At 28.9% G+C, this 14,247-nt stretch overlaps 2 protein-coding genes across 3 annotated transcripts; both read right to left on the minus strand.

Moving 5' to 3' along the window:
- Window positions 1-5,707: 5,707 nt before the first annotated feature.
- LOC149879107 (uncharacterized) lies at window positions 5,708-7,851 on the minus strand. The gene is made up of 2 exons (XM_090071080.1): window positions 7,696-7,851; window positions 5,708-7,252 (listed from the first exon to the last, which is right to left on the minus strand). The coding sequence occupies exons 1-2, from the start codon at window positions 7,714-7,716 to the stop codon at window positions 6,224-6,226; spliced, it is 1,050 nt and encodes a 349-aa protein (XP_089927206.1). The 5' UTR covers window positions 7,717-7,851; the 3' UTR covers window positions 5,708-6,223.
- A 3,998-nt stretch (window positions 7,852-11,849) lies between these two features.
- Window positions 11,850-14,073, minus strand: LOC149879108 (uncharacterized). 2 transcript variants are annotated; one of them, XM_090071778.1, is made up of 9 exons: window positions 13,875-14,073; window positions 13,708-13,776; window positions 13,538-13,615; window positions 13,255-13,377; window positions 12,999-13,151; window positions 12,745-12,917; window positions 12,449-12,549; window positions 12,175-12,287; window positions 11,850-12,086 (listed from the first exon to the last, which is right to left on the minus strand). In XM_090071778.1, the coding sequence occupies exons 1-9, from the start codon at window positions 14,071-14,073 to the stop codon at window positions 11,980-11,982; spliced, it is 1,116 nt and encodes a 371-aa protein (XP_089927904.1). In that variant the 3' UTR covers window positions 11,850-11,979. The 2 variants fall into 2 exon arrangements, 1 of the variants encoding a protein (XP_089927904.1); XR_016446907.1 differs by having other exon boundaries at window positions 12,073-12,086; window positions 12,449-12,569.
- Between the last annotated feature and the right edge of the window lie 174 nt (window positions 14,074-14,247).

Below are 14,247 nucleotides of genomic sequence, written 5' to 3' on the forward strand. Positions count from 1 at the left end.
ACTAAGTACAAGTTTTAATTTGACTTTGCTAAAATTTAGTTTGTTAAATAATAGTGAAGAAAAAGTATTTGTTTGGTTGTGCAGAAATCTTAAAATTCAAATAGTTAGCATTTGTTATATAATTTATGTACCTTTTAGTTCTTAACTACCCAATGCTGTGTGCTAGAAAGTTAATAACACAACTCATGGTAGGCAGCTGATTTTATTTTTAAGATAAAATATTTTTTAGGCATTAGTTTATCAGATAGGCACTTCAAAATTATAAATGCTGCATGAAATATTAGCTGAGCGCTGTGATTACACACAACTCAGAGGTTAGTTTAACTAAACCTCTTCTGTCTTTGAGTTTTAAAAAACTGGTTTGTTCGAAATGGTAAGAAAGTACTAATGCCTTCCGACATTTAACGCAGATGGTTTTTTGCAAAATTTATGTATCATACATTTTTTGATAAAATACATAATGTTGATGTTTGATAAGATAAAAAATATATGTTATCAAAAAATTCCCTTAATAAGTCGTTTTGAATAACAATCAAGTAGAATTGACTCAATCATTGAGTTGGAATATTACAAAGAATAATATATAAGTAAAATATTATATATATAAAAATAAAGTATTGTATTTAATATTCCTATTAAATACTATATCCATTAATTACATTTATGTATTAAATAATCCTAGAAGGAATTCCTGAGTTGTTGTACTCACAGCACTCAGCTAATAGTTCATGCAGCACGTACATATCTGATATTTTGCTACAAAAATTGAAAATATAAAGTTTGTCAAAATTGTAAGTAGACACCACTGCCGCTTACCATACAGTCATGTTATCAACCATCTAGCACACTGCATAGGGTAGCTAAGATCTAAAAGGTACATAAATTATTCATAAATATTAATCGTAAATTTCACTTAAAAAATATATCAAATATTTTGTACCTTAATATTTAAATAATTTCTTTAACTGTCTGAATTTTTTAGAAATCATTTCAAGTCTTTAAAATTTTAAAAACTCTACTTGATAGTCCAGTTTCTCTTTCAAAACTCTATTTATTTTCTTTAATATTTCTGTAAAAAGCCTTATAAAATGTACATCGGTCACCGCTAAGAGCTCCGATCGCCGCCATCTTGGGAGGCCAATTTTGGCTTCAAATTTTTTTGAAAAAGACAATTGAATTTGCTATCCAGTTATATTTTTAAATCAGTGATCGAAGTAAGAATGTTCCGATTAGTTTATACCACATCAATATAGTTTGCGTTTGGTAAGATTATAATTCTATTTATTAGTTTGCGATTTCTGATTTTGTTTTTAGAAGTGAGCACAGTAATTAGAAAATATTTCAAAGTTTATGTTTTTACACTTATAAGAGTTCTTTTAAAAATCTTTTTGACTTCTTTATTACTGATTTTTATTAATGTGGATTTTTTTGCATCAGGTTCTCATTGAGCTCAATGTCAATTTCGTTTCTTGAACATTATAAACTTCCTAAAAATGTGATTTTTATTATGAAATCTCTGCTTGAAATCCTCGATCTAGAAATCATCTAGATCGAAAATTTCGTGCGGAGTATTCATATTAAAAATGCGATCGTTCAGTCCGTACAATTAAGTGTTCTTGTTGATTCTCTTTCACGTAACTATTTACTGTAAATTTCTATTTACTACTTAGAGCGATTGCTTTCCTTAAACACAAATTCTGTCAAATCCCTGACGGCAATCTGCTCTTTACCAAAAAGGCACTATGTTCCTATTTCTTTCTTAAAAAAAGTTTATATAGCAGTAACTATAGCATTTTGCAATAAAAAAGAACATGTAGCAGTAAAAATTGCGTGTCGCAATAAATATAACATGTAAAGAATCAGTAAAAAACTCAGATAAATTTTCTTGGTCTGGAGTTTAAAAAAAAAATCTTATAGCAGTTTCTACGAAACTTTTCAGAAACATAATCGACTCGTTGATGAAAGTTTTTTTTAACTTATATTCATCGAAAATTAGAGAGAAACGAGCCTGTATAAACTCATAAATAACCTAAACATGGCAAATAAATGTTTGGAATGTTAAGTCCATGAACTTAAAAAGACCATTGATGATCTGCAGCACGACTTAATTACGAAGAAAAAGCAGAGGTCTTGTTTAGATATTAAAATTGATCATTTTAAAGGTGTAGTTGCCAAACTCAATGACCAACTAAAAGCTACAGAAGAAGATCAAGCAAAGTTACTAATTAAAGTAACTAACCATTTTCTAATACATTTGAGTTCGTACAACAAAAATGTTGTACCAACTCAAGTGTATTGGAAAATATTTTCGGAAAAGAAAAAAACAAAAAAACATTTTGGGTAAGTGAGATTGACAGTCATCTTAAAAAAATTACCTGAAATCACTGAGTCTGATAAATAAGAAAATTCAAAAAAGATAGCTTTGTTTGAAGAATTTATATCAGCATCACTTGGTGGAGACAGGAGCACTTTATGAAAAATTTTTAAAATGATGTTGGTGGAAATCAATCACAAAGTTCTTTTTCGTAAACCTTGTTACAGATCCTCGTCGCAAAAAAAATTAAATTTTTTTGTCATTTTCTATTTAGTAGTTAATCTTGCAAAATAATTATTGATAAAATTATGCTTCTCATTAAATACATAGGTAGTATAATTTACATAATCGCTTATGCGAACAAAATCGTATTAACTTTATTAAATTATAAAAATTAGTATAGTTTTACATAATTATAAATACTTATTTACATAATCGTTTATGCGAAACAAAATCGTGTTAATTTTATTCTATATCAATTACGTTTACTTGTAAATTACGTAGTGTGGTGTCCAAAGTCATACCCATAAGTCCTACCCTAAATCGAATTAGAACAATTTAAGAAAATGCTTCATGTTTTAACCTTAGTTAGCTCATAGTTGTGTCACTGTTGTCAATGCGAGGTACTAATAGATGGAAACAAGAAGATATGGAAGAGGCGTTAACCAATTTATTAAAATGAGTGATATTTGATTTAAAGAAGCTTATAGACAATTTAACGTCCCTAAACCAACATTACGGCGTCAATTTAAAGTACTAAATAAGCATGTCTAATTGGGAAGGCCTTAGGGTACCAACCGTCCGAAATAATTTCTCAGAAAGGCAAACATCAAGTTTGTGTAATTATAAGTAATCAAAGTACATAGAAACATGCTTGAAGACCTTGCAACACATGCCCAGAAAATCTTTTTGGATTTTCATCAGAGAACATTTCTTCCAATTATGTAAAAAACAAATTTTTTCACTGAGGTCTGGAGAGAGATAACCTAATTTAGAGGAGTGCTCAGGAACTTTTTTGCTCAAGATAGGTAAGTAAGAAGGCTTACTCAAATTTCTAGTATGTTGATAGTAGTGTCCCAACTTGACTCTTAATTTCTCTTTCCTATAACCAAGTTTCCTAAAAATTTTCAAAAAATCTCTTTTATTTCTCTTTTATATTCTTTAAATTGTCTGTTTAAAACTGAAGTTAACAAACGGATAGTTAAGAAGCCTCTCTTTTATTTTGATAAATTGAATAAATTTCAATGAAAACTACATACCAAGTAAGTTTTTGATGCTTAAAAAATATTTTTTCAAATTTTATTAAGAGTTTTAAGTCAGTCTATGTAACAAGTTTATTATGATTTATAAGATATTCACAATATAATCGAAATTGCACATTTTCTTAGAAGCAAGGGAGTACCGGAAAGCGAGGAACCTGTTTTATATATTAAACTGATTAAAAACAGCAAGTTGATTGAATAATTAGTTATTAGAAATAAAGGAAAAAAACAGGTCAGCAACTGTTACCTCTCTTTCAGATAACTAAATTGCAATCTGTATCAATAACTTTCAGTGTTTATGTATGTATAGTTGATAGATAAAGGTACTCCTATCGAGTATAGCAACGACATTGAAAAACTTATGGTATGCGTGCTAAGATTTCAAATATTCAAGTATTCTCAAAAATTTTTATTTGCTATTTTGCCTTCGTTGAACGAAAAGTATCATAATCGGCGGATAATTTTGTGTAAATTGAACATTTCCTGCTTAGATGATACAGTATCTGAAGATCAAAAGTCTTTACTTCAAATGGTTTGAAGTAAACTCCAACATCAAAGCACCCTTGTCCGTTTTGCATGACCTTATCTCACAAATTTAAAAAGCCTATTATATTTTAAAACTTTTGAGTTGTTTGTACGACCAATAGCTGGCTGATGGGGTAAAATGAAAAAAAACAAAAATGTAGATAAATATTGTTACACAAATAGTACTCATGCCTCTTTACTAACAGGGAACTAAAAACAAAAAGTGCTTGAACTTGTAAAAAAATCCTTGTCTACAAATACTGTTAGGTGCTGTAGACAAAATTTTAAAGAGATTGAAAAAAATTTATTTAAAAACAAGGAGGTTTACAGTTTGCTTTGACTGCGCAGAGTCTTTTTTTCTTTGCTCTAAATGAAATTTAAAAGGCAATTCTGTTTCGATCAAATAGATTTCGATCGAACGATCTCTCGTTTTTTTTTTAGCAGTGGTATCACAAAATTATTATTGTCAGTTCATTCCCCTTGTGCTCTTCTATACCTTTTATCTTTCTTTTTGATACTCTGCAGTTTATTTGTTCCTGAGCTTCTGGGTTTTTCTCTTTCCAAATAGTTTCACTCAATAAAAATTTTCTTTTTTATTATCTAATCGGTTGCAAAGCTGAAACTAAGGAGTCAGTGACACTTCGGTTGCTAGGATTTGTAAGAGGAAATAATTTCGTCTCTCAAATTTACTGTCCATATCATATAATATCTTCGTGGCGCAATGAGTAACTTAGGCAACTAAGGCTAATGTATAGTAAAAATCCAAGGGTAAAGAGGATAAAGCTTAACCCAAAATTCATCTTAAAGCGCTTTTGGATTAACAATCCAACAGTCCTGATGGACCTTTAGATTGTTGCTGCTCAAAAAAAGAGAGAACGACGTACCCCCGGTCGGAAAGGGGGGAGCAACAGTCAAAAACATAGCAGGAGTAGTTGGTGGAACAGAGGGGATATGCATGATCGTGCATCCAGGTACGGGCGGCACTTGGTATTGTCACTTATGTCAAGCGACATTTAACACTGGTAAAAATCTCAGGTGTCACCTCGCAAAAATGCATGGGTGTGTTAAGGTTTCTAAGTGCAGTGCATGCCCGTTTGCAAGCGATAGCTCGCAAAGTGTGGGTTCGCACATGCGGTACTGTAAGAAGGAGAAGGATGACGCGGAGAAACGGTTCACATGTGTGAATTGCGACTTCAAGTCGGACTCTTTCTCAGGACTGCAAGTGCATCGGCAGAGGAAACACCTTGTCGAATGGAATGAGTCGCTGCGGGAGAAAACGACGTTTCTCTTGACGGATAGGGAAGTTTCTTTGCCACCTGCAAGGGGTGTGAACTTGACTCTCTTTGAAGATCAGGGAAACGCACGAACTACGCAAGTCAAAAAATTTGGCAGGGTGCAAGTTACAAAAGTATTTTGGAGGAAGTGCGACTGCACAATACACGAGCTCTTGTTGTGTAACATCTTTAACATGTGGTACTTTAAACGTCGCTTTTCATATGACGACTTGGTTTCAGTATAATCAACCAAACGAACTCAATTATTTAGGTCATAAGTGTTTACATTTAGATAATAAAAGATTTATAAAAAATTTTAATATTATTTTAAAACTATCATTACAGTTTACAATTTACGGTGGAGATTTGATTAGTTCCTCATTATAAAAAAAAATTTAAACTACCTGAAAAAAAATACAGGTGATTTTTAGCAGTTTATACAAACTTTTTCTAAAATAAAATTGACTCGTTGATTTTAAATTTTCCAAATTTACAACCATTGAGTATTAGAGAGAAATAATGTTAAATTAACATATAGTTTAACATTTTAATGCTAAAATCGCAGAAACAAAATTAATGCTTGCACTATCCCTTGCATTACTTTTAGCAAAATAAAATGAGAAATTTATAAAAAATGTGTTTAAAAAAATGATTAAAAATTATAAATAGTAATAGAGAATTTTATACAAAAAAAATATTTAAAAAAATGATTAAAAAACTATAAATATAAAAATACAAAGTCATAGATAAAAAAATTTTAAATATTTAAATTCCTAGTTATAAATGTCGCTGTATTTGCGAAATCGATAGATTTAAAAAAGTAGAACAGTGCAACTCTGTGCTTATTATTACTTATTTAGGTCCTCCCAAACGTTTGCCAAAATCGATATTTTAGCGGCATCATCTTCATCAATATCTTCAGATTTTGTGAGAACTTCTACAGCATCCAATATTTTATTCTTGCTAGTAATAAGGGGATGAGCAGCTTGATTTCCCCCAACATCACCTTTAAACTTTTTCATAAAATGTTCCATCTCCTTCCAGTCTCCCCCTAGCGCTTCTCTAAACTCTTCAAACAAAGTTATCTTTTTAGAATTTTCTTGTTTATCAAACTCAGTGATGTCAGGTAACTTTTTTAGATGACTGTCAATCTCACTTAGCCAAAATGTTTTTTTGTTTCTTTTCTTTTCAGAGAATATTTTCCAATACATTTGAGTTGGTACAACATTTATAACTTGTCTAATTAGCAACTTTGCTTGATCTTCTTCCGTAGTTTTGAGATGGTCATTGAGTTTGGCAACTTTACCTTCTAACTGATTGATTTTATCATCAGCTTGCTTTTTATCTTCCTTAACTTTCTCAATTTCATTTGCTTGTTCAGATATTTTAACTTGCAACTCCTCTGCTTTTTCTTTGTAATTAACCAACTTGTGATGCAAATCATCCATAATCTCCTTGATTTTACTGATTTCGCTTTCTAAATGTATATTGACCATGTTTAGATTATTTATGATTTCCAGTAGTTTCACGAAAATACTTTTTGATTTTGATGCACAATCTATTATTATTGGAGCATAATCTTGTACCCTTTTATTCAAATTTTCAATTACAGCTTTAAGATCTTCCACAGATTTCATAGATTTTGCTTTTTCTAATTCTTCAATGAAAAAACTTACTAACTTGTTTGCATAACTCTCAACCATGTCCAGATTTTCAATGCATGATTCACAATCTTTTTTATTCATACCAATCGTCAATTTAAAGTTTATTAAAAAAATATTTGATGGATCATTTGAGAAACTTGGATCCACTGTTTGTTGAAGTGAAGAACTTGAGTGTTTGTTACGAAATGATCTTCTACTTTTCATCTTATTATTCTAAAAATTAAAAAAAAAAAAAACAATTATAAAAATTATAAAAAATTTTAATTCAAGATTGCTACTCCTTTAACACGTTTTTTTATTTACTTAACTCTTTTTTTTTTATTTTTTTAGAAAAAAGAGTGTAGTTTTTTTATTTGAAAGGTAAATTTTATAGTTCTTTTTCATCCCTTACACACTTCCATCAAAATATCAAACTAAAACATAATTTTTTCTCAACTTTTAGGTAAAAGAAAAAAACTATGTAAAAAATATTTACAGTTAACAAAGATATCCAACAAAAAAACAGCAAAATCAATTATTAAAAATGCCCCAAATTGCTTTTTTGCAGGGTATGCATCTCTTTAGAGAAAGATTTAAATAGATCATTAAAACTTATAGTTCAAAATTCGAGTTATTTTTTCAGACAATGTATTGAACTTATGTGGGTTTAGACTTACTCTTTGCTCATCCAAACCCATATTTTATTAAAACTGGTGATTGAGTTAGACAATGCATTAGATTTTGTTAAATTTATTCCATCCATAAGTTTTATTTTTAGCAGGAGCTGTGTTTTGTCGGAACTAGCAAAAGTCTTGCCACTAATTTTTCTTTGGCAAAAATAAGCATTTGTTACACTATTCCAAATTAAATCATGCATATTTTGTAAAAAAAGTATTTTGTACATGTATACAAACATCCACACATGAGCACATACACAAGTGTTGTATTTATTGTCTAAATGAAACATAAAAAGGCACTTTTTTAAACCTCCGGTTCCAACTTTTAAGGTTTTAAAAGTAGTTTAAAACTCTATTTGATGTGATTTTAAGGGAAAATAAGAGATTTTTTAAATAAATCAAAATATTTAATTTAACGAGGATTAAAGATATCCATGCGTTAAATGAATTTGACAATCTATTAAAAGATTTATGTTGTATAAAGCTTTCGTTTATTAGGAAAGCTGATGTTTAATATAAGAATTTTAAAGAAACCAATTATGTGCAGAGAACAACCAACTGAAAGGAAGTAGGTTTAAAATGTTCTTAATCGCGGTGAATCTTTTAAAAGTTCTCATTAACTGAAAAGTTGAGGGATCGTAAAACACAACATGTTAAAACTGATAACCCTTTCTTAGGAGCTATTCAATTCTGAACAAATAAGCTCTCAATGATTACAAGTTGTTGAAATGATTATTAGCAATGCTTAAGAAGCTGGCTCTACTTTATACATTATTCTTAACATTTCCAATGTCAATTCCTTCGCAATCAGTTAAGAGGTTGCTCACTGTCAATTGGTATTAATAAAAAATTTAATAGAGACTTGAGAAAAACATTCCAGGTGGTGAAGTCGGTGAACGGCAATAAGTATTTTCATTTTTCGAGGTTTTCTTATTTTAGAAAACTTTCTCAAATGCTTCCTTTGTCGTGAAAGCTGTTTAGGGTATGGCTCCTTCTTGCTGGAGCTGCATGTTTTGTGGAGCTAGTCTTTTTTAAATCGGGTATTAAAATGCTTACTACATTTCCTTCCCCACTTTAAAAAAAGTGTTCCAGACTTTAGAGGAACTGTCCAGTCTCAATATAAACAAAACGGCTTGAGAAACTATATCAGAAACTTTGTTGAGAGGAAGTCTATTTGTTAGCCTGGTACTTTTGAAGTTAATTGCAAACAAGTTGATTGAGCAATTAACATTAATATGAAGAAATTATAAACCTTCTTCAACTTCACATAGCAGACAGGTGGTAAAGCACATTTACATTTTATTTTATTTTTTATAATTAAAGTTTGAAAATCATTTTCAAAAACTATTATGAGGTTTTTATTTTGATTAATTTGATATTAACACTAATATATTTTGAAAATATAGCTATGAAACAGCGTGCTTCTACGTTGAACAAGTTTCCTTAGTATAATGTACCCCAAAGCATTCACAGATCACGTTTCATGGGCATCAGATTATAACTATTTTTGAACAATCAATAGGCATGATGTCACGGAGAAAGATATTCATAAACTTTATGAGACTTTCTCACGCGAAGGGTCATGGGAAATAAACAATTGTGATGTAATGAATAGAATGTTAGGATTTTTGAATCCTACGTTTTTCCCTTGAATTCGTTTAAGAGCTTCTTTCTAAGAATTCTTAGAATTACGACACTTTTTTTTTGTAAAAAAAAGACTAAGTTTCCACATAGATTTTTGACTAAGTTTCCGCATAGATTCTTGCTAATTTTGTTTTCTTTGTTAAATGTATTGGGTTAACATTTCATGACTCTTTGGAACTATAACATTTCATGAATTTAATCATTATATATGCGCAATAAAATATATATGTGCGCAATAAAAGATAAAAGTTAGTCTCTAAATAAACTTTATAAGGTATAAACAGTCTCTATACTTGGTAATGATGTAAAACTTCCTGTTGTTACACGTTTCCGGTGATCTTAGCAACTGCTGACACAAAAAAATCAATTTTTGACTTGTAGGCAAATCTGATAAATTTGATGATTTAGTTTAGCCATAACACTTGTTAACAATCAAAGGTTCACTGTTGCTATGCATTTCAGGTGTTCCCAGAACAATATAGACTAAGCTAATTAATATCACCATGAATAATATCGTTGTGCTTATTATTCAAATTACATTTTATCGTCTCTTATTTATTAATCAAATAGGAAATAGTTTTCATTTTATGAAAAGCTCAACAAATCTTTTATAGAATACTTTCTGTAATAAGTCATCACAATGGAGCAACAATTAGTTATTTCTGAAACAAAATAATCTATTCCTACTGTTTTATATTGCTTGTAAATATAAATGAATATTAAAAAACTTTGTTTAAAGTTTTATTTATATTACTTAGGACCACTTGAATTCTTAACTTCTACTACATTTTAGAAAAACTTGATTACTCATTTTCTTTTTATTAAAAATGTCATGGGATAAATTTCTCTTTCAAAGCTTTAACCTATTGTTTTTAAGGAAGGAAGTATTTACGTCACCATCTTTCTTTCGTTAAAACATCTACTTTCGTTTTCTGTTGAACGATTCATTAAGATATCCCTGGTTGACAGTTAAATTATCTTAGCTGAAAAGTTTGCCTATATTCTTTTCAGTACATTTCTTGAAGATTACGCTATTTCTTTCCTTCGAGATGGTAATCTCGTCGTAAATAAGAGAAACACTTATTTTTACCTTCTGATTGTAAATTCAAAACATAAGAATTTTGATTATTTTTAAAAGCTGTTTCTATTCTGGAAAATGCCCAAAATATATGTATATATCGAAGTCACTGATCTCAAAATATAATTGGATAGCGTATAAGGGAAATATTTTAAAGCCAGTTTTGGCCTCCCAAATTGGCGGCGGAATTAAGGAATGGTGATATGAAAATTAAGAAATTGATGATAATCAAGTTTTACATCTTAAGCTCAAGTATTGATAAATAAATAAGTTTCTAATAAAAATCTAGTTTTTTGTTCAACATAAGATTTTTTTCATAAAAATAACGGAATATTACGTATTTACATAAACTTCAAATAAAAATATTTTTTTATTTAACAAAACATATTCTTACAATAAGCTGTTCTATATTAACTTTCTGTTTTTCGTTTTCTAGAATAAATATAATAAAATAAAAATTCTCAGTAAAACTTAGTACAAATTTTAATTTTAATTTGCTTAAATTTAGTTTGTTTAATAATAGTGAAGAAAAAGTATTTGTTTGGTTGTGCAGAAATCTCAAATTTCAAATAGTTAGCATTTGTTATATAATTTATGTACCTTTTAGTTCTTAACTACCCAATGCTGTGTGCTAGAAGGTTAATAACACAACTGCATGGTAGGCAGCTGATTTTATTTTTAAGATAAAATATTTTTTAGGCATTAGTTTTTCAGATAGGCACTACAAAGTTATTCAGGGTGTGCCAGAAAAAGTGGTACGGTATTGGTTCACCTAGAAAACATTTATCGCCAAGGATGATAGCACGGAGAACTGAAATATCACATTCATCTGCTCGTAGAATTGTTAAATCTTTGAATTTAAAGGTGTTCAAAAGACAAATCTTTGAATTTAAAGGTGCTCAGAAGTTGACTGATGCTCAAAAAGGACGACGTATAGTATGTTGCCAAAATCTATAGGATAGATTTCCTATTCGTCAAGTTACACATTTTCTTCACAGATGAAAAGATTTTTACTGTGGAAACTCCAAAAAATACTCAAGTAACAGAGTGTATTGTGAAGTAGACAAAAAATCCCAGCAGACAAAAAAAACGTTTTTAAAACGTTTCAATTACGCATTTTGAAATCGCTCCTAATACGTCTTTTTATAGTATAGAACGCAAATCTGAGAACACGCATCGAAAAGTCGTTAATAATGCGTCTTGAAAATACGTGTGTTATCCCAAGTAAAAAAGCGTATTTTAAACGTTTTTCAGAACTTACGTAAGATGTCTAAAATGCGTTATTTTTTAGTGTAGAACGCAAATCTAAAAATACGTGTTTTAAAGATGTCTTTAAAACCGCTAAATTTAACGGTTTAGCAATGTTTATAAACATTGCATCTTTTTAACAAATTTAAACCATAAAAAACGACAAATAAATTTTTAGTTTGAATTTAAAATTCTGATAAAACAATATATACAGTAAATTATATACATTTTATAATAACTTATATATATGTATTACATATGTAATTTCATTTTATATTCATTACATAATGAATATAAAATGAAATTAATCAATTCTATTTTGGCGAAAGCTTTAACTCAGCGGGTGCATTTTTCAACTTGTTTCCTACAATTTTTCGTATAGATCTTTGATCAGCATTTGACCATTTGGCCATAACTGCGCCTATAATTTTATTAATATTATTAAATACATTAGATATATGTATATATTATATAAAACCGTTAGTACAGATAATTATAACTGATCTCACCGTAAATTGCACTACTGTACTCTAATTTGTCAAAGGAAATCTTTGTTTTTGAAGTACCTTTACGTTCTTTTCCCTTCAAATTCATTTTTGATCGTAGCTTAACACTGAATAATCTGAAAAATAAAATGATATGAAAAAATTATATATATAACCAGATAATTAACTATTAAAAAATATACGTTTAAATCATATTCACAACTAAAATCGAAATGTTTTTAAATTGTTACCAGAATAAAGTATAATTATTTAAAAAGTGTATTAGTGATAAATATACTTTGTTATTATGTTGCATGTAAGTTGTTCAAAGTTATCGCCACCAATACCTTTTAGCTTTTCCAATTGCAAGTATTTTTTAAAAAAATACTTAAATATAAACTTCATGATCCAGAGAAAACCTAAATAAATTTCCATTTTAGTTCTAGAAAAATCTGCAACATGATTTAAAAGCATATATATAAAAATAGCATGTTGCTAAATGCTCCTCATTTTTGTGTGTGCAAACTTAAATAAGTGCGCCATTGATTTAAAATTTAAAAGTATATTTATAGATGATAAAATCATGTAAAATACCAAAATCTTCTTTTGATCCATGTCCTTTAGTGATTTATTTTCTTTTTCCAATGTTTCAACATCCATTATCATATTTATTTCATTTGGAGTCCCATTATTGTTATTAACTTTTAATAATGTATTTATTCCATCTCGAATCTCAATTAATAATGAAAGGCTTTTTTTTTGATATTCTAAAATAAATCTTATAGCCAAATATAATTGAAAACAATATATTTAGATATAAAATACACTCAATAAAATATAAAACATACTAGCTGTTGACATGAGACACTCTTCTAAGTGAGTACTCCCACCTGATTCAGCATCTGATTGTAGACATCGCTTAGATGAGGTATTTTCCAGATTTTCAAATTTCTGTGATTTAATACTTTTATTTATAATTCCTTGATTTGGAATATGCAACCCTTAATATAATTATATAATCAATTATTCATTTTTTAAGTTCATTAACTCATTAATTTATACTATTTCTCATTCAATTTCAATAAAAATAGAATTTCAGTGTACCTGATTCAGGAGAAAACATTGTAAACAAATCTAGTGAGGGTTTTGATTGACAAGAAGAATTTGATTGAAGAAGTTGAGTTAGTGGATCTACCTGACATGATGATGAGCTTGATGAATAAATGCCTACAAAAAACAAAATGCCTATAAAATAAGATTTTCAATCTAGCATACCATTTAAAATTAAAATTTTCAATTAATATTCATTGTTTTTCAAGATAAATCTCTTACAATTGTCATATATTTCTTAAATATAATTTAAACAATTTCTTATTTTAAACATAACCTCTTCCTCCAAGTGGTGAAGGGGGAGCCGGCAAATTTTGTACAACATTCAAGTCAATAATTTTATTTGATACATTATCTACAAAAATATCATATTACAAACTTATATACAGCATTTAAAGTATAGCAATTTATTAAATATAGTAACAATATTTCCACTTGGTCACTCACCACTTATAGTGATCTTTTCACTTTCACTTTCTGATGAAAATGCATAATCTTTACACAATTGCTCATCATCTTATTAGATACAAAAAAACGATGAAATTTTTAAATTTACAAAGTATTTCATATATACCTTTCAAATGAAAAATGTGTTTGAATAGAAAAAGTATTACCGCTTTCAATTATAAACTTGATCATAGTAAATTCTTTCCACATTTTTATCTCCAATATGCCTTCCATTGCTTTCCTCTCATCTTTTATTCCAACAGGCCAATAAATTATACTTTTTTCACAGTTTACCCAACTTCTGGGGATAACATCTTCAAAGATCCATGGACCTACCTCTTTCCAGATAACACGTGCCCACAACATTATAATATTTAAACTGTATATATATATATATATGTATACAGTTTAAATATTATAATGTTGTGGGCACGTGTTATCTGGAAAGAGATAGGTCCACGGATCTTTGAAGATGTTATCCCCAGAAGTTGGGTAAACTGTGAATATATATATATATATATATATATATATATATATATA

Source organism: Hydra viridissima, unplaced genomic scaffold (assembly GCF_058129835.1).
Source record: "Hydra viridissima isolate aposymbiotic clone 2 unplaced genomic scaffold, HvirCarnegie_v1 scaffold_14, whole genome shotgun sequence".
Lineage (NCBI taxonomy): Eukaryota > Metazoa > Cnidaria > Hydrozoa > Anthoathecata > Hydridae > Hydra > Hydra viridissima.